The sequence below is a fragment of the Notothenia rossii genome (genome assembly GCF_949606895.1).
Source record: "Notothenia rossii genome assembly, chromosome: 3".
Taxonomy (NCBI): Eukaryota; Metazoa; Chordata; class Actinopteri; order Perciformes; family Nototheniidae; genus Notothenia; species Notothenia rossii.
Genome location: NC_136901.1, coordinates 6,176,721 through 6,203,252, shown reverse-complemented (window position 1 = coordinate 6,203,252; position 26,532 = coordinate 6,176,721). Strand labels below are relative to the sequence as shown.

At 45.3% G+C, this 26,532-nt stretch overlaps 1 protein-coding gene across 1 annotated transcript in view; it reads right to left on the bottom strand.

The window, feature by feature from the left end:
• The window catches only part of LOC307031333 (uncharacterized protein), a 37,772-nt gene extending 11,857 nt beyond the window's left edge, over positions 1-25,915 (bottom strand). Inside the window, 7 exon segments of the mRNA XM_079668348.1 lie at positions 749-1,137; positions 1,140-1,181; positions 2,632-2,826; positions 3,513-3,618; positions 4,039-4,158; positions 15,646-15,730; positions 25,571-25,915. Coding sequence (XP_079524474.1) covers positions 749-1,137; positions 1,140-1,181; positions 2,632-2,826; positions 3,513-3,618; positions 4,039-4,158 — 852 coding nt within the window. The 5' untranslated portion in view covers positions 15,646-15,730; positions 25,571-25,915.
• Between the last annotated feature and the right edge of the window lie 617 nt (positions 25,916-26,532).

The window sequence follows — 26,532 nt, the reverse complement described above, 5'->3', positions numbered from 1 at the left end:
GAGGAGAAGTCAAGCTGCCGTCTGGCCCGCCGCAGTGTGACAGGCTGGGAGAACCAGGAGGTGTGTGTGGATACAGATATAGAAAGGATGCAAACAAAGATACAGTGATGACATGCAGGGGGGGGGGGGCGGCAGGGGACATGCATGATATCGTGTTAGGGCTGCACAATTAGCTTATTATCCTTTATAATAGACTCAGGTTTCAAATGCAAGCTTTGCTCAAATCAAGCGCTTCTTAAACTAACAGCCAGCCACTAGGGGGGGGGTACACATCTTCTATTTACTTCAAGGAGCTGTGCAGCCCTTCTACACGGTTACATCTGAAGCAAAATACTATGTCACAGTTTTCTGTTCTTCAAGACACCTAAACATACACTTGGTTTAGTTATTTAGCTCAGGTGGTTGTTCCTGCGAAGCCTTTAGAGTACATTATGCTTTTGTTTAAGAGCCAAGATGCTTGGTGAGTTAGCAAAGGAATTCAGAAATGGTAGATACAGTATTGGAGATTACAATGTATCCATAAACACACCATCCAATGCACAGTACACAGGATGTATTGTGGATTGACCGTCAGCTCACTTCATGCCGTTTCCTCCATGCTGGTTAAACATGAAGAGCTTACCTCGCCATGTGGGAAAGAACAGCAGTCTTTCACACTGCGGCTCACACACACCTTCCCTAACAATAATAATAACGTCTATCCTTGTGTGTGTGTGTGTGTGTGTGTGTGTTTGAGTGTTGGTCATACCTCTGTGCTGCTCTGGTTTGGCCCCTGTGAGCCAGGGCCCTCCGCCTCTCCGCCTGCCATCACTTTATCGATGTCCAGAGAGTCCATGCTGGAGGCCGAGGCGCACGCCGAGTTTACACTGGACCTCTGGGAGGGGGCTTCCTGTTCGCTGACCGCGCCCACTGAGCCCGTCCTCCTGTGCTGCCCCCCCCCTCCTCCTCCTCCGCCGGACGAGCCCGACGAGGGCCGCCGCAGCGTGGTGGAGGAGAAAGAAGAAGAGGAGGAGGAGGAGGAAGACGAGGTCTGGCGAGCAGCTTCGTCCATGCTGAGCGAGGCCTTCTCCAGCTGAGAGGTGATGTCGTCCAGGGAGATGTTGGAGGCGGCGGGGCGGGCGTTGACGCTGCCCCCCGCACCGTGTTGGCCGGCGACGCACGGGTGCTGCTACTGGTGCTTCCTGTTGGACAGATTAACAGTTTAGATGGAAGAAAATCAGTGTAGATTAACTCGTTTTTACTTATATGTGTGCATTGATAATTAATTAATACATTTGTCTATATCACTCACTCAGTTAGATTTCAGGTGCCACATCAACATATGTGTCTATATTCACATACATTTTTACACATTGCAGGATTTACCGCATAATCAGCAAAATGGCGCAGATTTTTAAATCCCGCATTTTTTTGACACAAAGTTGAGGGAAAAAAAAGTTAACTCGTCTTGACGTGAATTAGTGATGATGATGATGATGATGATGATGAGGCGACGTCATCAGCTCGCGCATCACAGAAGGTAAACAACACCGTAGAGTGAACGTGTTGAACTCAGATGACGAACATTTCTGCTAAAGACCGGGCAAAGCAGTACCCCGATGTCTTTCACGAAAGTGGGGGGAAACTATTCTGCACCCCGTGCAACTGTGTGTTGGAGCATACGCCTTAGAGAAAGTCGACGGTGACGACCCACTTTGATTCATTCAAACATTCGAAAATGCTTTCTGCTGCTGCGGACAAGAAAGCCAAACAACTCACGTTCACCGAGGGATCAACCTCCAAAACCCTTTTCAGGGCTACAAGAAACGAAGTGAGTAGCCTACAAGATTGAAGCTGGTCAGATAAGGAACGAGTAAATGAAAACAGAATGAGGCGGAGAAGTGAGTGAGTGTGTGTGTGTGTGTGTGTGAGTGAGTGAGTGAGTGAGTGAGTGAGTGAGTGAGTGAGTGAGTGAGTGAGTGAGTGAGTGAGTGAGTGAGTGAGTGAGTGAGTGAGTGAGTGAGTGAGTGAGTGAGTGAGTGATTAAAATAACCCCATTGCTTTTACAATTAATAAACATTGAATGTGTTTAATTGAATAGGGAAGGGGTTTAACGTTAGTGGCAGGTTGTGTGTGAGAGAGAATAAATAAGACAGCCCAATATTTAAAAATAAACTATTATTTTTCGCAACTTCACCGCATAAAATCACATAAAAAGCCGCATGTTTAATCGCATAATCAAGGATTTTTGCCCGCGTTTTTCTGGAGGGTCTAATATTAGGTAAGGTTCTTGATCAGCGTTCTAAGATGATCAAGACATGCAGCGGTGAAGTCAGTGCTGGTGAGCACTAAAATCTACATTTCCCCGCTGCAAACAGGAAGCAGCTAATGATCCTCTTTTCCTACTCTTTATTGTTACTCTGGGTGTTTTTGGCTTTGGTAAAAAAGGACAAACATGTTTCAGGAAGGCTGCACCACGTCCAGAAACATCATTTGCACCACGAGAAGAAGAAGAGTGAGATCTTCCTGTTGTGTACTTCTCTAAGACAAAACAAAGTGGGACCAAAATGTCTGTGCTCCAGCTTCATCTCTTTACTCATAGTTAGAATACTAAAAGCACCATCGTTAATACACATCATTCAGCGAGTCTACCTCCGCTGCTCCCCCCTCCGCTGGTGCCCGTGTGCTTGGTGCTGGCACTCCGCCCTCCGGGGGCTCGAGGCTGGCCTTTGGTCTGCCCGCGAGGCGCAGAGTTTGGTTTGGAAATGGTGTTGAGCTCCTGTTCGATGGAGCACAGGTCGGCCATCAGGGCGTCCAGGTCCACTGTGTCGCCCTGGTTCAACGCCTCTGCAGGGAGCCAAGAGAAAGGAGAGGGGGGAGGAGGGAGGGGGGGGGTTACAAACACATTTTGGGGGATTTGTGTTTTTATAATTGTCACGTTCCCTCCTAAACTAGGGGTACAAAGGGAAGTCACAAAATATAAAAAAAGAGAGGAAACTGATTTGGCAAAATGAGTAGATAATGTTTAATTTCCAAACTTAAGATAAACTAAGAACAACTTTCTCCTAAAAACACTAAAGTATTCAATGCACAAAGATACACTGGAGCACATCTCCTAACAATGAACAAAGCCAAGCTAAACTAACAGGTCTCACACAGAGACAGCACACTACACATGCTGCACATGTCACACATGCAGCCCAGAGGAGAAGGAGAGAGAGGCCGTTTCTCAATGTGGAGTAAAGCTGCTCCAGAGCCATACGACGTCATCGAGGGGCGCCGAACGCTGGGCACTTAAACAGTCCTTCTGCGCCACTCGATGACGTAGTATCCTTGAAACAGTGGCTCTGGAGCAGCTTTCCTCGACATTGAGAAACACCCAGAGACTGCAGCCTTCCTCAGGCCTTCATGGAGGCCCTGGTTGGGGATTGGGAGCACCTGAGGGAGACAATCAGGGGGAGAGGGGGGGAGAGACACACACAAACACGGCACGGCACTTAACAATTATAGAATTTTGTTGTGTGATGTCTCACCGTTTATGTTATACATGGAGAAGCGGTAGGAGAAGTTTGCCATGTTTGTCTCCTGCCTGAGAGGAGCCTTCTGCAGAGGCTTCTGAGGCCTGCCGTCATCCAGACTCTACACACACACAAACACACACTCAAATCATGAAGTGCACGTAAGCAAAAACACCCTTTGACACAGTGACAGCATAGGATCTAAGCAACCGATATATGCCTGCTACAATCCTGCACAAACGTACAATACCAAGTGGTAGTGGGAGGGGAGTTGCTAGGATACAGTATAGGGAGACAGGATTAGCAGTGTTAAGGTTGCTATGGATACAGCCTCTTCCTTTCTCACAGCTTTTCTACCTTGTGAGTCTGTGTAACCAACCATCTTGTGTGTGTGTGTGTGTGTGTGTGTGTGTGTGTGTGTGTGTGTGTGTGTGTGTGTGTGTGTGTGTGTGTGTGTGTGTGTGTGTGTGTGTGTGTGTGTGTGTGTGTGTGTGTGTGTGTGTGTGTGTGTGTGTGTGTGTGTGTGTGTGTGTGTATTGACCTGTGTAAGCTTGTCCAGCTCTCCAAGCCAGGCTCCAAACATTTTGTCCAGGTCCTGGTCCTCCTTATCGCTGTCCTCCTCGGCCCCATGGTCCAACTCGTCGTCGGAAACCTGATCCATCTACAACACAAGCGATACAAAAACAGACTTAAGTAAAGGAGATGATTCCACACACACACACATTATCAAATCACACCCACATACAGAGCAGGAATGATTTAAAGAAGGAAGAAAAAAAAAAAATAACAGCTCATGCCAACCTCACTGCCTGTTACCATGACAACTGCTCACGGACCCCTAGCGGGCACCCTGTGCAGTCTGATGGTCTGAACGTCATAGTGTGCAGTTCACAGATGCCTCTACATGGATCTGACACCCCGATGGAGTCCAACATCGACTACATTGACCAACTGAGCGCTTTGCATTTAGACTGGTGGCTCATCCTGTCAATCAAACACTCAGCAACACCAGCAGCAGGTGGTGTCAATGGCTGTAGGGGCCAGAGTGGGTGAAGGATGGAAGAAAGGAAGGGAGGCGTAGCAGGTTGGGAGGCAGTGGTCGGTCAAAGGTGAGGGAAGAGCGCCCTCTACTGGACTACACAGGAAGTGATGTCACTGCAGCTGTGTGGCTCAGGTGCACTAATGCTCTCCAACATTTAAAAAATGTATATTTCACAGAGGTAACATCATTTAATTAGAATGAAAATGTGTCAATATGTGGTTAGGAATTACCATCAAATATACAACTTCACATCCCGACAAGATACTGTTCATATTATTATTATATTTACGCTTTTAGTATCGAGTTAAAACGAACAACAGCAGACTCCTCAAGCCTCATTCAAGGGCATTTTTTTTCAATAGACAAAGCACTGAGTCAAAACATCAAAATGATGGAGACACAGCATAGCAGATAAGACTTCCAGAAGAGCGCAAAAATAATGTTACGCCCTGACCGTTTCTTCATATCATTCATTTCTAGGCAAGCTGGGAGTCTAACTGTTTAGACAACCCAACCTGAGGAATGCCAACGCACATCGAGGAAGAACATCTAATCTAGGGAGAGGATGTGGAAGTTGAAGGAAAACACGGTGGAGCACATGAGGAGTAACACCTGGCATGCTTTGATAGGCAATAAACTATTTCAGACGGTACAACCTGACACGGCCCCCCCCCCCCTTAAGATTGTTGGTACAGTCCAATCAGATGGAATAGTTGCAGGTAATCCCATTGATGTTTTCAGGAGGGGATCAATCCCTCCTGTTAACCACTTTGTTTGGTGTCAGTCACTAGTGGGGACTGTACCAAACTGGGATTAACCCCTCGGAGGACCCCTGGTTGTTTGATCCAGCAACAATGTGTGTGTGGCTTAATGCATGCAAGTGTGTCCAACCTAGTTACACAAAGTACTTGAGAGCAATCTGGAGTTCATGCTTTGTTGTAAGAAGGTGATAAAAGCAGGTCATAAAACAGGCAGCAGGTGAGAGGCAATAAAACAGGAAGGCAAACAGGAACATGATAGCAACACCATTGAAAATCGGTCATCTAAACACACACACGGGAGTTGAGGGGCGCTTGTTTCAGATCAGAGCGGTCACATTCCAGACAGCACACATGGTCCACTCCTTTAAGTCACTGTATGTAGTGCATGTACAAAATATATACTCCCCCAATCTCCCACCCAAACCCAGCCTTAGTTGGAATTACAAGGCAAAACTATGCGTGGGTTAGGGCTGCTCAATTAATCGTATTTTAAATCGCAATTACGATTATGGCTTGCAACGATTACGAAAACAACGTAATCGAAATATAACGATTATCTTTTTATTATTATTAATTTTTTTCCTTAATTGGTTTTTCAGTTGAGTTATACTTAAAGTTCAGGGTAATCAACTGTTAAAAACATACTGCTCACATTTTTTTTCTCCAAATAAATTGATGTTTTCAAAGTAAATGGATAATCGTTTTTTAATAATTGTGATATCAATTATTGACCCAAATAATCGAGATTATGATTTTTGCCATAATCGAGCAGCCCTAGCGTGAGTGAGTGCATTAGAGGGTTGATGATGGACAGTTTCCTGTTTTGGCTCACATATCAAACACATGAAACACTTGTCATCTTGTCTAGAAATATGAGGTCTTAAGTTTGTCAACAAAAACTAGTCCTGTGTCCCCTCCTTCCTAATTGGCTGAATAAGCCAGAGTGTCAGCTGTGTGTGTGTGTGTGTGTGTGTGTGTGTGTGTGTGTGTGTGTGTGTGTGTGTGTGTGTGTGTGTGTGTGTGTGTGTGTGTGTGTGTGTGTGTGTGTGTGTGTGTGTGTGTGTGTGTGTGTGTGTGTGTGTGTGTGTGTGTGATGATATCCATGCACTGATGATCGTGTGTGGGAGTCAGAACAGGAAATAGCCAGGATGTGCAGAATTCCTAATTTCCCACATGGCCTGTTTCTTGGCAGGAAACTCCGGCTGTCCGTCGGTTTATCCGTGCCACTTACTGGGGACTCGTCTGATGAAGGCATAAAATCCTCTTGGTTGACACATTTTTTTACCAGAAAGAGCGTACTACATTTTTTTTAAATCTAAATGACATGCTGCATACCACCACCAAAGAATAATTGGTGTCAAGTGGCTTCCCTTAAATGTGACTCCATATGGGGCCATTTGGTCACAGACGCATCTATTTGGGGATTCCCCCGGTATGAAAGGAGTTGAGTATCCTCTCTTTAAGACATGACATCATGGCTGTCTGCATGCACACAGGAAGAGGAAATGGCTAAATGAGCTTGAATTGCATTTGCCAATACTCGCTCATGTGTAAATACACCAGCGAGAAAGGAGTGGAACGGCGGGACACTTTTAACAGCTGTGTTTAAACAGCAATAAGCCTGCGGGTCTGCGCAATAGTTAAATAAACACACAATGCACATTCAATGCGATTGCAAGAAAAATATGAAATAAACCGGATAAAAAATACGCATAAAACAAAAAAAGCACTTTGAGAATAGCTGTGCAGCCGCCCTCCTGATGGGATCATATCCTCAACGGCAGACGATGCTGCAGGTCTAAGTGAATTACCACCCGAGGCCCTGCTTTCAATGGAGCATGACCTGAGGGATGGGAGGTGTGTGTGTGTGTGTGTGTGTGTGTGTGTGTGTGTGTGTGAGTGTGAGTGTGTGTGTGTGTGTGTGTGTGTAAATGCACTACACTCAAACCAAACAACCGCCTTGGCCTTTATCCCCTCCTGCTGCCTGTTCCTCTCTCTTGTCCGAGCATGACCAGCGCTCATCTGTCTCCTGTGAATGCTGGGTGACTCAGAGGTCAAGGGTGAAGGTCAAAGGTCACCCCCCCCCCCCCCCTGCAGCCATATTTCAGGCTCCATTTAAACACTGCAATGCCGGCAAAAGGGAAGATAAAAAAAGTGTGTTCTGGGAAAAGAACCGCTCGAAATCTGGTGCTGAGGAGGATGAAGAGCTGGAGGAGGAAGAGAGGGAGGTCTATCTCTATCTTTAGACGGAGTCGTTCATATCAGAGAGCGTCAAGAGGATTGGAAAAGGGAGCGGTATGAAGAGTAGATGTTACCTCACTTTAATAAGAGGAGAACTGTTCTTCAAAGCTTCTTACAAAGAACTCGGGATCAGACTGAAATATAACTAGGTTTGGAGCACCCAGAGATTATACAAACAAGAGTGTTTGGGTGTGACACAGAGCAACATGACATCATGGGTCAGGTAAGGTCTCCATGGCTCGCTCCTTTCTTAATCCAGTTTGCATGATGGGAAAGTACTGTTTTCCATTTGTCTAACATTAAGCTGAGTGTGGGCTGGACAGCCACTTTTACAATTCACCATGCTCGCTATAGAGGAGGACTTTGGATATCGTTAAGTACTGTAACACTCTCACTATAATGTGATTAATTCTAACATAAGCAAGTTCCTTTCTGTTAGTGTCATCCCAATGCTTCTTATCAGCCATTACATAAGATTACATTAGTCTTCAGAGTGGTGTGTTTCTAGAAGATGGAGCTCTGTTCTTCCAGTATGGGGGCCATTACTTAGACCCTCCAGAAAAACGCGATTCTGCGATCGCAGAATTTACCGCATAATCAGCAAAATGGCGCAGATTTTTAAAAAGCCGCATATTTATCAAAAAGCCGCATAACCCCCGCATTTTTCCACACAAAGTTGAGAAGAAAAAAAAGTTAACTCGTCTTGACGTGACGTCATCAGCTCGCGCATCACAGAATGTAAACAACACTGTATAGAGCTCCTGCGGTCACGTGACTTTTGGTTATCAGCCACCATTTTGGCAGTAAACATGACGACCGGCGCCAGCGTTTTCCTACCGTGCGAGTATACATCTCATTTTAATTCAAGTGAAATTCGGCTTTATAGTACAAAATTAGAAAGATTAAATATAAGCGACCCATAGAATGCACCCGGTGTGCTTTTCAAGAGCATAACCTCCTGCTCTGAAGACGATGTACCCGACTTGCGCTACGCGGACATCCACAGCTATCTTGTAAGCTTTCCATCAGTGTACTCAGGAGACTCCCTCAGAGCTTACAAAAGCTTGGAGGCTTACAAATGGTGTCAGTCCGGCTTCGTAAACAACATTCAACTGTGGAGTCTTACATCCAAAAACTTCGGCATCATCACTGCAAGGGTAAGTATTAAATTATTCCAGTTTGATAGGCAGTGTCACGTTAGCATTGTTTGTTTGTTAGCTTGTCTAGCTACGGCAGTGTCACGTTAGCATGTTTGTTTATTAGCTTGGATAGCTACTGCAGTGCGTCTGAAACTAGTTTGTATTTTTGCTTTTTGAAAACTTTTTGTAGCATTGTACTGTATTCCTTCACCCACCTGATATGAAGTGATCACTGCATAAGCGAAAGCAAACGGCCGGGGGGTCCCATCTTTCAGTCTTGTTCAGACAGCTCCTGGCTCTTTTAATCGCTGCGATCCACTTTTCCCTCCTCTCCGCGTCTTTTGGAATGCGATAATAAGATACACCTTTCTTCTTCCCACGCCTATTTGTGCAACCTGGTGCACAGCAGTTATCCACCATCCTCGACAGTCTGCCAGTGCCTGCCAATGAATTTACTGACGCGATTACTGCCAAAATGGCTGCCCCCTTCGTTTCTCGTCACGTGACCAGCATATGTGACATCATCCGCAGGAGCTCATTTACCAACGAACATTTCTACTAAAGACCGGGCAAAAAGTGGGGGGAAACTATTCTGCACCCCGTGCAACTGTGTGTTGCAGCATAAGAGAAAATCGACGGTGGCGACCCACTTTGATTCATTCAAACATTCGAAAATGCTTTCTGCTGCTGCGGACAAGAAAGACATTCAACTCCCGTTCACCGAGGCATCAACCTCCAAAACCCTTTCGAGGGCTACAAGAAACGAAGTGAGTAGCCTACAAGATTGAAGCTGGTCAGATAACGAACGAGTAAATGAAAACAGAATGAGGCGGAGAAGTGTGTGTGTGTGTGGGGGGGGGGGGGGGGGGGGCGTTTGGTGTGTGTGTGAGATTAAAATAGCCCAATTGCTTTTACAATAAATAAACATTGAATGTGTTTAATTGAATAGTAAAGGGGTTTAACGTTAGTGGCAGGTTGTGTGTGAGAGAGAATAAATAAGACAGCCCAATATTTTAAAAAATTGTTATTCTTTCCCCCCGCATATTTAGCATATTTCCGCATATTTCCTAACTTCCCGCAATTTCACCGCATAAAATCACATAAAACCCCGCATGTTTAATCGCATAATCAAGGATTTTTGCCCGCGTTTTTCTGGAGGGTCTAATTACTGCTCATGCTAACTATGTTTGGTTATTCTGTTTAAAAGGGGCATTTATATGCATACAAACCTATAGGACAACACTACAGGAGAGGGACAACCCCAAAAAGCCTGGTAGGGCCTCTTAAGGCATCTTCCTGCATGACATGGGTAATGCTTGAAAACGCCCAAATTAATATTCTGTACTTTTCCATACACCGTAGGTCATGTAAATGTTTCGGACTGAAGATAATGAAAAAAAAATACACAAAACCGCTTCCTGAATCCATACAATTTTCAAATACAGGGCAACATGTCCCTAAGCCAAAGCCCTTCACTGCTTCAGCACCACCTGTTCCCACTTCCTAGTTGACATTCAAATGATGAATTGCATCTAACATTTGAGTTATCCTTTCGTATTTCAATCACACAGGAAATGGGAGGGCTGGGATGTGGAACATTACCATGGCTGTGTAAATACTATTGTGGCCAGAAGCCCCCCCCCCCGCTGTGATGAGTGAATTCTTCCATCAAGCACTTCTAAATAGACAATTTTTGGACCAGATACTCGACACTGCATGTGTGTTGTAAATTGGCAATAAGGACAGTGGAGGTTAATGAAACCGGGCATTAGCTCCTTAGCCCTCACCAACGAAAAAAAACTGGGAGTGACACAGAAAACTGGACCTCACAGCTATTTCCTCTGAAAGTATCCTTACAAAAATAAACGTTTGACACCTCTGGACTAAAAATACCCTCGACAGATCATATCATCTCAACAAAGTAAGCCAAAAATGAGAAGAAAAGCACCGGAAAGGACTGGGCAAGGGTTTTGGAAACAACACAACGCTTATAGAAACTCAGTGAACTGTTATGAGGCTACGCTGAAAATACAGAGCGGGAATTATTGAGAGTTTAGTGGCACACAAGCGCGACACAATGACGAACGTCTCCGGGGGCAAACAGAGCGAACAAGTAAAAACATTTAGCATACCCGTGGCTAGGAATAGCTCCAGACATCCACCAGGGAGGCTTTAATAAATCTAAACGGTGCTGATGGACTCTGGGGAAAGTGTGTGTGGGAAACGGTGAGTGAATAGAGGGTCATTTTGAGAGAAGGGCACACCCTAGTTACGTTATATCTTTCAATATCAAAGCTGCCGTGTGTTCCAGTGCTGCTGCGTGTAGAGATATGTAAATATAAGCAAAAATAGTTTCATGTAAATCCCCCTGTGACTAACCTCCTTGTTAAAATCCAGCCATGTAAGCCAAGGTGTTCCTGAAACTAATTTCAATCAAACTAAAAACATGGTAAATCAACTTCTTTATCATGTGTTAGATAACATTCTGATATGTGGTCATCTTCCCCTTAACGTGACATATGATGATTTAGGTGTTGAAAATAATGCCTTTCATTTCCCCTCTCCTCCCGACTGCCGCCTTCCTCTTCCCTCAGCTCATCCCTGACAGACTATGAATCACCTCTTACACATACATGCGTCTGATGGTCATCATTGCCTATAAAACTCAAGCCATAAAACACAAACCAAAATGCAAAGTGTCAAGATATCGTAATGACATCCTGTGGCGAAAAACACTTAACAGCTCCAGACAGCCAGACAAAAGCATCTGTCCGGAGTGAACAAAGCCTTTTACTGCTGCTCTCAATGTTTGCTATGAGACATTAAACGGATACCATCTCATTGTAAATGTGCGAGGATGTAAGGATGGCTATTTCCAGGCTCATGTTCTCAGCCTGTGGGTTTTTTGCTCACTTTCTTCCAGTGCTTTGATTGTTTTCCTGGTTGACTCAAATAGACAAGTTAAAAGAGGAAATGTGGCCAAAAGCTGTAGCTACTAGTGCCAGTAAAAGAAATTAGAAAGTGAGAGGGAGAGGCTGGTCGGACGCTGTCCAAACTCAGACAGGGTGGGGTTGGCTTGTCATTTGACATGTAGTGACCACTGAAGTTTAACACTCAATTAAAAATGTTGGGTGGATGCAGAAAAAGGTGTATGACTTGTGACAGAAAGTCAGAGCTTAAAAGAGTGGAGGGATATCCAGTGATGGTGAAAAGTGTTGTCTTCAAGGAGTTCCCAGTAGACGGGGGTTTTGAGTAGCTTCAATGAAAACATTCAGACATTTAGTCCTGCAGAATTAAAAAACCAAACATGTAGAAAACTCTGCACACGTCACATAGAGGATGAGAGAGAGGGAGCATAAAGGGGAAGGAGGAGTGATGGGTAAAGAGAGATAGACCAACGAGTAAGCGGTGAAGCAGGGAATGATGAATAGGTACAATAATGGAGGGGAGGGCGCCGGCTATTAGGCTGTGAATAAAGGGGGAGGCCCTGATGGCCAAAACAACAGCTCCAGTGTCGTCTGTCAAGCACGACGACAGCCTGCGAGCAGAGGAGGCACACACACATGAGATGGACACACACACACACACACACACACACACACACACACACACACACACACACACACACACACACACACACACACACACACACACACACACACACACACACACACACACACACACACACACACACACACACACACACACACACACACACACACACACACACACACACACACACACACACACACACAAGCTCACTCAAGCACAGCTGACACTCTGGCTTATTCAGCCAATTAGGAAGGAGGGGCAGGGAAAGGGACGGGGGGGGAGAAAGATGAGGAGAGTGTCAGAGGTGGACAGATGGAGAGGGAGACGAGGGGGGAGGCAGAGAGAGGAGAAACACTGAGTAGGAGAGAATTGCATGGATACACTGGTGGGCGCTAGGTGTGAGGACTCAACACCGCCAGCCAAACTTTAACAACATCTATTGCTATGGCAACACACATGTGACTGCAGGCGGACATGCAGCTATCACAAAGCTTCAGTGTGACTCAGTAATAACTTGAATATTGATTTAATGTGTCCACTTCCCTGCCTATTCATATCACAACAGTGCAGTCAGACGGCATGTGCATGGATTACCATAGCTTCCAAGAGACGGTATGGTGTGATAGGAATAGAGGCAAATGGCCGAATTTTTAACATCACAAGCGCAAAATACAATTATGAAACCTGACAATGAGCGTAATCGTTCCCCTTAAAGCTTTTCCAGCACCTCACAGCTGAGGTAACTTACATAATTGCAAACAGAACACTCATTTAACTTCTTTAAATGAGATGTTACTGTGCTATAAACAACAATATCATTTTAGTCAGACAAATGAAAGGGAAACATAACAAAGCTTCATGTTTCAAATGTGTCACCTCTTTGTGTGCATCCTATGTAATCCACATTTCAATCATCTTCAAGCACACATATTCAAGTGTATTCTTAGCACACGTAGGAGCGTGTAAATCCAGCGGCACAAAAAGGTGGCAAGTTTCTGTTCTCGTACAAACACAGCGAGGATGTGTCAGCTTTCCTGCAGGGCAGAAGTCCAATTGGGAAATCAATAGTCTTGTCCTGCCTTTGGTGAGATTGGGTTACACACACACACACACACACACACACACACACACACACACACACACACACACACACACACACACACACACACACACACACACACACACACACACACACACACACACACACACACACACACACACACACACACACACACACACACACACACACACACACACACACACACACACACACACACACACACACACACACACACACACACACACACACACACACACACACACACACAGTCTGCTGCAGTGCACACACACAGTTTTAAACATGATGCAGCACTGCAGCAGCAGACATTAAAGCAGGGAGCAGACTCACTGCACTGGGAGAGCATGGAAGTAGAAAGATCTGCAATGCTGAGAAGTCAGAACATTAAAACCCTGCTGTAACTTATTTAGATAAATACGTTGTGGTTGTATCTAGGACACTGGATACAAAAAAGTGTGTAGAAGCCAAACAAAGAGTAGATCAGTATCAGACGGGGTAAAATAAGAATACAACCGTGAATTATTTATTATTATATATCACATTTTTTCCCAGCAGTATATCCTATTGATTTGCCTCTCATCTACTATAGATAAATAAAATCATTGTAGTGCCAACATTTCTTTTTCTATCATCCTCTGGTTTCCTGGTCCAGCGAAACAGGGGGTTTGCATTGGCCACCTGTTAGGGAATACAAAGCACAGTAGCATACTGCGCAAGCAACACATGCCCAAACACACACACACACAAAACCTGTGCGGACATACAGCATGCAACCAGTCAGCCATGTGCAATGTGCAAACAGAGAGGGTCTGCACACATGCCACCGGCAGCTGCGAATGTTTTCCTCCATTTACCCCCTGCAAGATGCCCCTGATTGGCCGAGTGACGAGTCATGTCGATTCAAAAGTATCTTGTCAATGTTGTCAACAAAACAAAAATGTGGCAGTCTGCTTCCTGCCACACAGTTTCTAGCGTTCCTTTCGTTCCAATGGTTCCCATCCTTTCAATTTTGAAAAGCACACACACACTTTCACACAAGTTGTTTTTATGTCCCGAATGTCTCTGTGGTCGTATGTCTTCATGAAACCGTGGGGGACATGGTTTCAAGGACAGTCTCTTGACTTGTGCCACGTACACGACAGAACAATGACAGATGACCACGGACCCGCGTGCACAAGTTGAATTATATTGACAGGGCTGTGTCGGAGTTGCTAAGCGTCTCCACATGACACTGACACACAGCCATAAACCTCCTGACACACGAGCATCCCCACTTCCTGGGACAGTTTAAATGCAGGGGAGCGACTTCCTCCACTCCGCCGCGGGCTCCATCCCCGCTGCCGGGGTCCCAGTTAAAAACCCGGCTTCCTTTCCACATCCTCGTCTAAGCTTTGTAAACATCACAGCAAACCCCCCCCCCAAGAAGATAATAATATATGTCTGGGTCTTGGTCCGTTCACATCCTTTCTGTTAGTTGATATGTTAAAGCACTCTGTCCAGACATGCATTTACAAATTTACAAGGAAATATGCTATATTAATAATAATCAGAAGCATAACAAATCAAATAGCACCTAAAGGGTCACTGGATGTGTTCTGCTTCTGCTGTGGGTCTCGTGTGCTCTGTTGTTCTGCAGAGGGCCTCGACCCATAACTCTGCCTCCCTTATTAACAGAAGAATAAGGATCTGTGCTGATGTGTGTGTTCATATCGCGCGTGTGTTCTCTATCAAACCCCAGAGTCACAGAGCCAAGGCGCTCTAGGAAATGACTTGCTGGCCGGTCCTTGAAGATACGAGTGGAAAGAGTGAGACTGCAGATCAGCGATAGTGAGAGAAGAACGGCTCTGTGTGTGGAGCAGCTCTGTGCCACTAACCGCAGCACAGCTCGCCCTCACATGGTTCTACTTTAGTCGGGAATTATCTCCTTCGGCGAGGAGGACTCTCCTCAGAGTCCTCTTTCATTTAGCTTTGATTTACAAGGCCCTCTGACTGAGGCTTTTAAAGGGGGGAGAGAAGCCTTCCTTTCTACACCACGTCTGGATTGATCTTTCCCTACAACAAACACATGGATCCACAGTGTCACTCTCTAATGTTAAGCAGCTACATGACAGATTGGACACATCAGGCACAGGAGAGAAAACACAGAGTTTCAGACCACCTTAAATCTAACTTGCAGCAGCAGCAGCTTGTCAGAATAACAACCTCTCATTTGTGCATGAGCTTGGCAAAGCTTACTGGCAGCGACGTCAATACTGTTTCACTCTGCTCTGAGTTTATTACCCACAGAAAGTAGCACTGGCAGCATTTACTCACTTAAGTTTACAGGAACTCTTACCTCTGAAGTGGCTTTCTCTCCTTCCTACTGGGGTTAAAGTTCAGACCCAAACCGCCACTCCACTCCGCGACAGGGCTGTTCTCCTCTGAGAATGAAAAAGAGGGAAGAATAAAATCTTATTAGATACGAGTCAGCGTCTATGTTTTAGGACTATAGGAGGCTTTGTTACAGCCTCTATTGGTCAGTCAAATCTTATAGCGTTTGTTTTGAGAGAGACCTGGCAGCCGGTAGCTGGAGGAAGGCAGACCCATTTCACTGTCACAAGAATGCGGAGGATTAACTGTGGAGTGTGCGTGAGCGAGAGACTTAACTAACTGCAGGCAAAAATTACACGCAAAGCCAGAAAGCAATCAAGCCCAGTGCTGCCTTCATTATGATCGGGCTTCATTATCACTGCCGGATTAAGAGTGTGACATTTGAGCTGACGAGGACTTCTTCATTTGACTACAAAGCCTTTCTTTTCAGAGCCACACACGCAGGCGACTTCAAAAGCTTGCCAACACCGGCAGGCTACTCGTTTCACTACATGAGTCGGAGTAGAAACCAGAGTCAAAACTCTTATTTGAGTGTTGACTGTGACTCAGTTAGTCTGCTGACCGGTGGTGAAAATGTTTAACGAATCACCAACTCGTCAGTGCTGAGTCACATCAGCATAACCTTTTTTTATCCAAAACAATCTGGATGCTGAGTCACAGTCTGGTTATAGGATATCATTCAGGCACACAACCTGTTGACTGGAGGTTACAATGGGCTGATTTGTGTGTGTGTGTGAGAGAGAGAGAGAGAGAGAGAGAGAGAAAGAGAAAGAGAAAGAGAAAGAGAGCGCGTGTGTGTGTGTGTGTGTGTGTGTGTGTGTGTGTGTGTGTGTGTGTGGTAGGCAGCTGATGTTGTGGCTGCCGACTAGGAAGCTATTCCTGCTGGCTTCAGCTGTTCTTTTTCTACACAACAACTGTTCAACAGCATGTGGCCCTTCCCTGGAAAGAGTGTGTGTGTGTTTATTTTTTTGGGATTTGTTACAAGGAGAGCGCGTCAGAGAGTGTCGGTGTGCATGTCTTTGCTCGTGCACGTCATCCATATATGTGTGTCATAAAACACACAATTGCCTTCTCAGGTTACAGGTCAGCCCCCTCCATCTCTCTCTGGCATTAAATGCACACACAGTTAATGTGTGATATCACTCAGTCAACACAAGGCCATTGAACAGGTGTGGCCGTGACACATGGGTCTGTGCAGCTGCAGAACAGTTGCTCCAGTCACAACAGCACGGAGCCGCAGGCAGCTGCTCCGCTGCTGGAAACAAAGGCCGGCCACAGACAAACATTAAATGCATGTGATCAAAAAGCAAGGGCTGCACAAAATGGAGAGGACAAAAAGAACTTTAATCAAACAATTCCAGACACGACAATACAATTTCCGATACCCCTTTTCCACCAAATTAGCACCCTTTTCCAGGAAGTGAAAACCAGCTGAAATAGGCATTGGACTCCTTTCCTGTTGCCAGTAAACAAGTAGGCTTTTATGTTATTTTTCCTGGAGTGTCACGCTCGACATCACATAGGTGGGAGCAGGAATAGTAAACAGTGAACATTTGACTTTCCTATTTGATATGCTCTCTTTCGAGCTCTAAAACCAGAGTAGTGATGTTGGAGCAAGTGCATGAAGCCCTGAAAACAAGCACTGCCAAAAAGGTGCCACTAACAACAGCTAGTTTCAGGAGACTTTTTATGTGGCCTAGCTTGGTGCCACACTTCAACAACAGACCAGGGGGAAACACAGAGCCCTATGTAGTGGACACAGGTGTGTCCTTGTCCACCCTCACTTCCCCCATTACCAGAAATCCTTCTGGGCAGCTCATTTCCTGTCGTGGCAGGAAGTGGAAGGAGGGCAGGGCCGTGGGCGAGCTGAGGTGATGATGATGTCACAGCAGGAAAAGAAAGACAGGACTGTAGTAGGGGGGAAGTACAGCAAATGAGTAATAAGGTGGAGCTAAACAGTGGACAGTGTGTGGGGACTGGGAGAAGAACTTCCTCTGATGAGAATTTGTTAATAAAGTACTTTAGTGATGGTTTTATATTAACACTTAACAGACTTGTCCTAAAGTGACATTAAAGAACGGCAGAAAGCCACACACTACACAGCGTCTTCGTTATTCAGGATGACACAGCAGTTTACATTATTACATGATACTAAAACTAAAGACATTCTAAAAACCGTTAGAGGGAAGTATGATGTAACGACAGATTAATGATTACAGACGCATCCCACTCATTCTTGTCTTGCATGACAATATAGCACCTGCCAATGTGGTGAATTACAAGACATTGAAGTGCTTTGATCTGGTGTTCTCCTATCATTCACAACACAAAGTAGATATACTCCCTGAGTCCCTCCTGATCTGGGTAACAATGGCAGGACCTTGGGAGATGTATTGATCCGAGAAGGCCAACAGCATCCTAAATGTGCTCTCAGAACAAGATAAGGGCTCAGCAGTGACCCTGAGGTTCCTGTAAGGGCATTGAGGGAAGCCGTCAGAGGGCTGATTGATGGGAAGGTGCATTAGTATTGATCAGCCTATTGCTTTTATACCAATGCAAGTGCCACTCTTCAACCTCACATTGTTGACTTCCTAACCTCAGTACAGTAATTCAATATAAAACAACTTGAATATCGGATACGTTTTTGAGCTGTGTTCCTCCAAAGACCGCTGTTTTATTCAGTTTAAGAGTTTCATCAATGATTAATATGAACACAATGTGGGCACTCTGCGTCCCCCTCTCTCTCACAGTGAGGCCTGGTTGCGATTACAAGGAGCTGATCTGCTCTCCTCACTGGGATTCTCCACGGTCCGTGCAGGCCAGCACTCTCCTCTGGAAAAACCACACATGGTGGGAATTATGGAATAATGCTGCGTCAGGAATGTTCCCACGATGGCCAGTGGGATCTGATGGAGGTCCCATTGGCTGGCAAGCTGCCAGTGGGGTTTATGGGTAAAGTAACACACACATACAGTTACACGATCAAATGCCTCTTGTATTAGTCTACTAAGGGCCTTATCCTCTTGTGTTGAAGGAGAATGGTCCTTTGTGTGCACTGATTTCATTTCACTGCAGACCAAATCAACCCTCAAAGCTCATCATTGCTTGATCACAGCTGATAGGAAAGAAATGTCACATGTCATTTAAACAGTTTCGTTGTAAGTCTCTCACCGACAGCAGTTAGGGGTGAGAGGGGTCAAGCTGACTGACCCCTGATATGCCCTCCCCATCGCCTTAAAGCAGGTCATGGTGCCAAACTCGGGGCAGATCTAGATTCAGCCACCGAGAAGAGTTGCCCCTTGAGGCACGTGGGCTGAAATAATCAGGATTCACTAGAGAGTGAAGATCAGCGGAGCAGAGAGAGATTAGCAAGCTACTCAGCCACTAACTTCACCAGAGACTCTTTCAATGGAGGCTCGGGCTCCCTCGCAGAGCTGCCAGGGTATTAGTCAATGAGATTTGGCAAAAGGCAGGCAGGCAGGCAGGCAGGCAGCCCCACACACACACACACACACACACACACACACACACACACACACACACACACACACACACACACACACACACACACACACACACACACACACACACACACACACACACACACACACACACACACACACACACACACACACACACACACACACACACACACACACACACACAGAGCACTATTTTGTGAGATTAAGCCTGCAGGTTTGAGTGACTGTCAAGGGATTCTCGCGCAAAAATGTGTCAATCGGCTTCTGCAAAGGCATGCAGGGCTGCGTTGTAGGTCACTGGAGATTCCTGCAGTGTCCTACATGAACCTAAGAAGAAAAAAGAAAATGGAGCAGCCTGCCAAAGTTTGGACCGTACAGCAAATGTAGAGCCCTAACACGAAGCCAAGTGTTAAAGACTTTGGCAAAGGGAGACGGGGAATGACCTCAGTGTTTCCAAGCCGTCGTATTTCACATGACATCAGCTGCTGCGTTCTCATAACCCTTGTCTTCTCCGTCCGATACTTCTTTCCTCTCACTAATTTAGATATTTCCCCCTCTTCCTCACTGGTGTTTTACCGCTTTGCCAAAAACATTTGGGCTCTAGTGAAATGCCGCTGTGTGGTGCCTCTTGTGGCCGTTGCCTCGGGATGTCACGATCGGGCGATGTGACAAAGAATGGCTGCTTTCCAACCCCCTCTCTGGTTTCCCTGAGGCTTCACGGTACGCTCAAACACCGCCTGCATAGTGGAGCTACTTCTAACAGACATGAGTAACTTTCATGATTATGGGTGAGAGTGTAGTTGGGGGGGAAGTAGGTTACAGTGCATATTTAATGGCAAAACAGGCAATTTCAGCCCCAGTTTTTATGTGTACCCGCCTTGAACTGAACACACAGTTGGAGTAGTTGGAGCGCTTAGCAGAATCTCTTTTCTTTGCGTGGCAATATTTTTTGTTTCAATGATTCAAGACATACGCTGCTGCTTTTGTAACCACACACAAACATCACCCCCCACACAATGTGATGCTAACCTAAGGACGCTATAATTGCTGTAACTGGATCCCCAACTCTCTCTGATCGTCATATAATGCAGCATTGTTAGTGTATCCCAGAGGTGTATAAATCCTCAGTGGATTTGACTGGAATGTAACCCGGAGGTCAATGATTAAAAAGGCAACTGTACAAGTATAAACATTGTTTGGGCCCCGTGGCAGGCGTTTCGCAGGGGGCGAGGGAAAACACTACTTCGCTTGCATCTGTATGACGGACTGTTAGTGTTACCAGAGAGAGTGCACAAAGGCAAACAAACACCATAGCCCCAGCCCCATAAACACACACACACACACGCACTGCTGTTATGGTTTCATGAGAACCAGCTGAACTCTGAAGAGACGACACAGCGATGTTTACCCCGCTGCAACACATCGCATGATCTGCCGCGAAGGGCCGGCCATTTCATCTAATTAAATCAAAGATGCTAAATAGCGCACGGGAAAGCAATACAATAAATCCACTTTGTGCTTGTCTATGTCTCGCACCAGACGGATCATACATCACGCAGTCAATAATGCATTTTTTTTTTATTCGGCCGGTGGCCGTGGTTTTTCTCTGAGTCTGCACTTTGTGTGCTCTTCATACTACTTTCTCCGAAGCGCTCCTGCTTGCCTTAAGCACTTTTTGTTCTCTCCATGTCAAAGAGCCATTATCCATGGCCCAGCTCAATCCACACAGACAGGCCGCCCATCCATCAGCCCATCCCAGGACTGCTGCGGAGCTTTAACTGGACTTACATGGGCAGGTGGGGTAAAGGAAGAAACACGATACCATAAATCACCGCCTCCACGACGACGCTCCGCTCACTGATACGTCTGCTGGAATTATGGCAGAGAAATCCCACTGGGATGAAATTCCCTTTTCCAGCCTTGGATGTTAGGATCCATTTCAGGTTTAAGTCCCCAACTGTGTGCAACGCCACTTAAAAAAAAGTGGCCTCAAGGCTTCGATGCAGTCACAGGTGTTGATCATGCATGGGATAGAGAGTAGCAATCAAGAGAGACCATTTTTTACCCCATTTCCTGTCACATGTTCTTTTGCGTTAACTGCAGATAATTTATAATACAGTAGAGGAAGAGGGGGTGTCCTTATCGGTGGCCCAGCAGTGAGAATCAGCCACCTGCCATTGTCAAAGTCATAATTATTTAACACACTGTACAGTGAGAGAGGTGGCACACAAAAGGGACAATGAATAAATGAACAATACTGTATCATAACAGATCAGATACAATATGGGGAAATAGGTCATGGAAGAGATAAAGACTGATACACTGAGTTCACCAAGACCTGATCAAAAACAATAACACATTTAAGTGAGTAATTTTTTTTCAGACCCATCGTTGTCTACAAATGCTTAGCAATTATACAGGAGGAATCCACCCCAACAGGTATATCAAATGACAGCAGCCTCTGTAGACCAGAATGCAATGCAACCACAAATAGTAATGTTAGGGATTTGAGTGTGGGGGATGCTAATATCAGCCACTTAAACATGTGCATTTGCTCTCATCCTGTACAAATGATAACTTTGTGTGAGTACAGACCTGTCCTCTTAAATGTTGTTGAAAGGTAATCTGGGAAATGCATGAAAGGATACGCACTGTGCATGAATAACATTGAACAGTGTCAAAATATCTCACAGTGGACTTTTCCTTTAAGAGTGTGAATCCCACTAGGACCAGAACTAAAAATGTACACGCTTGTGAAAGTGCTGCGGGTGAAAGCCTTCCCCCAACGGCACGGATATGAAAACTCAGCTGACATCCAATCGTCTATAAACTAAACCGTTTATATCTGTAGGTGTCTCTATATACCACGTGTGTGTGTGTGTGCGCGCTTGAGTGCACCTGCTGAGCTAGGACCCAGATCATGCATTGCACTGAAAAAAAGAGGAGAGGCTGCCCTCCTTCTGCCTGTTTCAATCAGCTGTGCAGCCGGGGAGTAGCTGCATGGTCCCATACTGTGCTTAAGCTAAGGCAGGCTATATCCAACATTTCCTGGTTGTATATTTGAATTGAAAACAATGGAGGCAAAAGAAAGTAAAAGTGCATGTTTTGTTTTTTAAAGGCCTTACCCATACTATTCTCTGTGCCAAAGAACAGAAAGTCAGTCGGTAATTTCCTGCAATAGAGGGCATTGATATGAGAGTGTGTGTGTATGAAAGGCCAACAGGAAAAGCCGCCCTGTATCTGCAGCAGGAGAGAGTTGCAGTCGCCACGCGGGCTTGGTTAGCCATTTGTCTTTGTTTTTTCTAACGGCGGGGGCAGCTGCCGCCAAAGGTCAGCAAAATGCTAGCAGAACAAGGCCCTATAGAGGCTAGGAGCACGTGCCTGTGACAAGAGGGGGACACACCCAGGTGGAGGGAGACATTTTCCCTCTCGTATGACACACCCTGGCATCTTGTTTGGCATCAAGGAGGCAGCTGCTGGTGGCCTTCTGCCGTTTATTCCCAACACAAAGCAAGGTATGACCTTCGATAAGATAAAAAGGTTAGGATATACTTTATTGATCTTAAATTGGGAATACTGCCTGAACGCAATGACTTCAGCCCGTGTATGAGGTGCTGTATTACAGGCTGTTTAACTTGGTTTGTTCTTCCCATCAAAAGAAATCCAGTTTTTTTTGGGCAGGCAAAATAAAATACTGAATCCAACACATTATAGGTACAATTAAACTGTTGGAATGCAGCCACAAGCCAACATTTTATAAGTGGGGATATCAGGTTACACAGTCCCCTCCGGGTCTCCATCCATGTGTTGAAGTTTGCGTTTGAAGTGCCATCCTCCCCCCTGCCCTCCTTTACCCACCTACACCCCCGGCTGTAACACAACCTGGGTAAACTTACACCAACCACCCCTCAGAGTCTGTCTCTGGAGCTTTTGTGCAGAGCAGACTAGTGCCCAGGGACATGGGTGGGTGGATGGATGGATGGATGGATAGATGGATGGGTGGGTGGAGGTCAGACATGGCCCTTTGCAACTCGCACGACACAGAAAAGTGCTGATAGATGCATGGACTTTGCAGATGCCAACACACACACATCTTTCTTCTCGTCTCATGGGATCACTCCTCAAGTCCAACATTTATTTGACAACTGTTTTTCTCATCTAATCAACTACCGGTACATCCCAAGGAAATCCAGCGTACGCAAAAAATTGCGGATGAAAGCCAGCAGAGAGATGGATGGAGGAAAACAGACTGGCTGCTTTTTTTTCTTCCCTTCCACTTCTGGCAAAACAAGACAGAGTGCATGAATGAGAAAACCATCCATGTTCCTGGTGATGTGTTTCGAGCCCTTTCAAAACACACCCTCGGTTCTCCCTTCAAAAAGCCTCGGATAAAAAAAAGCTGACGGTGAAAAATCCCATACATGTGTTTTTAAACGGGAGCAGTGAAATGACACGCTCCGTTCTAACATGTGTTTTACCTCTGTGGCTGGAAATGTAATCCATGACGGAGCTTTTTATGATTGAGCTGTATACCATACGGTCTGAACGCAATGACTTCAGGACTACAAAGCCTTGTGAATGTCTTGTTGCTGCATGTCTACTTTTAATAGCCATTTGTACTTATGCCATCACAACAAAATCCTGTTCTTTAGCACATAAATCAAATAAAATACTGAATTCAATGCATTATAAAAAGGACAATGCAACTGTTGCAATTCAGCCAAGAGTCTAAATGAAGCCAGCAAAATGTGCCTCTAACAATAAAAACACAGCCATTCCTTTAAACCCTCCTTCTAAACAGCTGATAACAAAAGTTCCTCCATTCATAACCAGACACCGGAAACAGAGACACAATAACAAAACCCCGAGGGAAAACAGCATGGTTTTCCAGATGTGCTCGTGCAATCACTCATTTTCTGTCCTCTGCTGTGTCCCCGACCAGACAGTAAATTACATCTGACACCGAATTCTATGTTCCTCTTGCAAAAAAACAACAAGCTTAAGGGCATCTGCCTGAGGGGAGGCGACCAGAAGGCCGGTAGTTATGTTCATCCCATTAACTGCACTGTAAGCGAATGGCGGCATTGTTGCTGCCCTGTCCCATGCCCAGAATAATGTGCTTCTAGTCTAGTGCTTTGTGGATGCAAATCAGGCGTGCCTCAAGGACACAGACAGCCCATTATAATGCCACTGTGGGGAATAAAGGCAGGGCCAAGTGGCGTCTTTACTGGCCATTTTTGTGTATTCACCCCTGAACAGACAGTGAGAATACTGTCCTCGCCTGGCCTTGGTAGTGTAAATAACACACACACAGGGAATGTTTACTGTGTTAACCTGGGTACATATGGCAGCCAGCCAGGCGGTGGCATGGTCTGCAGCCCCTCTACAAATGACCTTTGAACCCTACTGTCATGAAGGGGTCATTATCTTTCCTGTGTTAGTGTCTGAAGCATCCAAGACTGGGGCCAAAGAAGGAACACTGGGTACTTGGTTTAACCTCCATGTTATTCTGACAGTAAAGAAGCAGCATCAGAGTATCAGAATATGACTTTAAGCTTGAACTTTTTTTTTATAAGACTCTATAGAAATGTGTTGTGTAAAAAATGATCTGATTTTGAAGGTAATTCCTCTGGCTAAATTGGGTGCTAATGTGAGACTGGTAATAGCCACTGGCCAAACTGGCTCTCCAATGTGCTGCCGGAGGCGACATCCAACAATGGGAAATAAAACGGAGCTGCAGTGATGGAGGTGACTGATAATGGGCTCAACAGAACCACACTAACATACATTACCACTTGTGTAACCGTTTCTAAAATACATCAAATGTAATGTTTGAAAAAATGCACTGGTAAAATACAGACATTAACGCGACAAAAGCATCGGCCATTAGTAGTACCAGCCTCCTCCCTCTGAACAGGGTGGAGACACACATCTCTGTCACAGATGCAGGGGAGGAAAATGAGGGGTTTAATATCAGAAAAAGAGTGCCTGGGCTCGGCTTTGGCAAGATAAGAGCAACACAACAAAAGGTTTAATGCCTCTCCCATATGGAAAGCTGCGGCTCTTTTCCCAGTCGGCCCAAACGCTGCACGCCCTTTCTCCCCAAGAAAGGGATTGTTCAATGGCCGCATAGGGGGCACACAAACCCCCCATTCAAACACCCTGCCACACAATACACACTTTCCTCTAACAGGGAACAACACATACACAATGTATCGTTTCTTAATACCTAGCGGTGCTTGCTTTAGTGTGGTTAACATAAGGGTACAGCCTCGAACCACCCAGGTTGATAAATGCTCGTTTATTTAGGATTGACATTGGTAGTTTCTCAACATGCTTATTTAAAAGAGAGGAAAAAGCAGATAGGGAGTGAAAACCTCCAGGAATAATAAAGAAATATCCACTTACAGTCAGACGGAATTCACAAAGAGGTTCCTTTCCTGTGTTCTCCAATGGGAGAGCAGATATCCCTGCCCTCGGGGGGAGGAATGAGGAGACTCCTGATATGATGGGTTTAATTATGATTTTAGAAGATATATCTAGTTAAAAACAGCCCGTTATCCTCATGTTTTCACCCGTCGTCGCCTCGTCTACACACACAATCCCGGTCCCTCTCCCATTCTTCTCTCCCTGCTGAGGAGGGAGACACGCTGCGCGTCTCCGTCGTTTCCTGTCCAGCCCCGCGCTGCCTTCAGGGTCCGTCGGAAATATCTCATATTGGAGCTGATCGCAAAGAAAATGAATGACCGAGCAAAACAGAGCGATATGAATATGTCCAACTGGGAAATAGATAAATTGCACTGTTACCCAAAATTAATATTTGACAAATAAAGTATATTTTTCTGATGATTAAAGGGTTACAAATATATATACCACGAAAGTAGGAGTTTTGGAGGAACAGTGAAGGCAGCATCAGTTTCCAGCAGATATTCCCTAAACAAATAAAAATAAATACAATAATTATAATAATACAAAAAGAAGAAGAATACTTTCTGTCAAAAATAGTTTACAAGTTGATAAAAAAATATATATATATATCACCCACACTGCGGGGGTTCCTGCTGATGCTCCCTAAAGCCACCCCCAGCAGACAAAAGGGGACTGGTTCCAGATTAGGAGATTATTGCATGTTATCCATATGGACAAATGGCATTACTAACCCGTCAATCCCCCCTCATCCATTTTCTGAATCAGAATTACAGACAACATTTGTGAAATGTCATAATCCCCATTTCCAAATCCCATGAATTTGCCACCATGTGTTCCAACAGAGTAAATATTGTCTACCCTTTTGTGGTCTCCAATCCCTGCTCTGGGCTGGTAAACCTGAGGAGAAGTAAATTAAATGTTTGCAATTAATATACATTTGT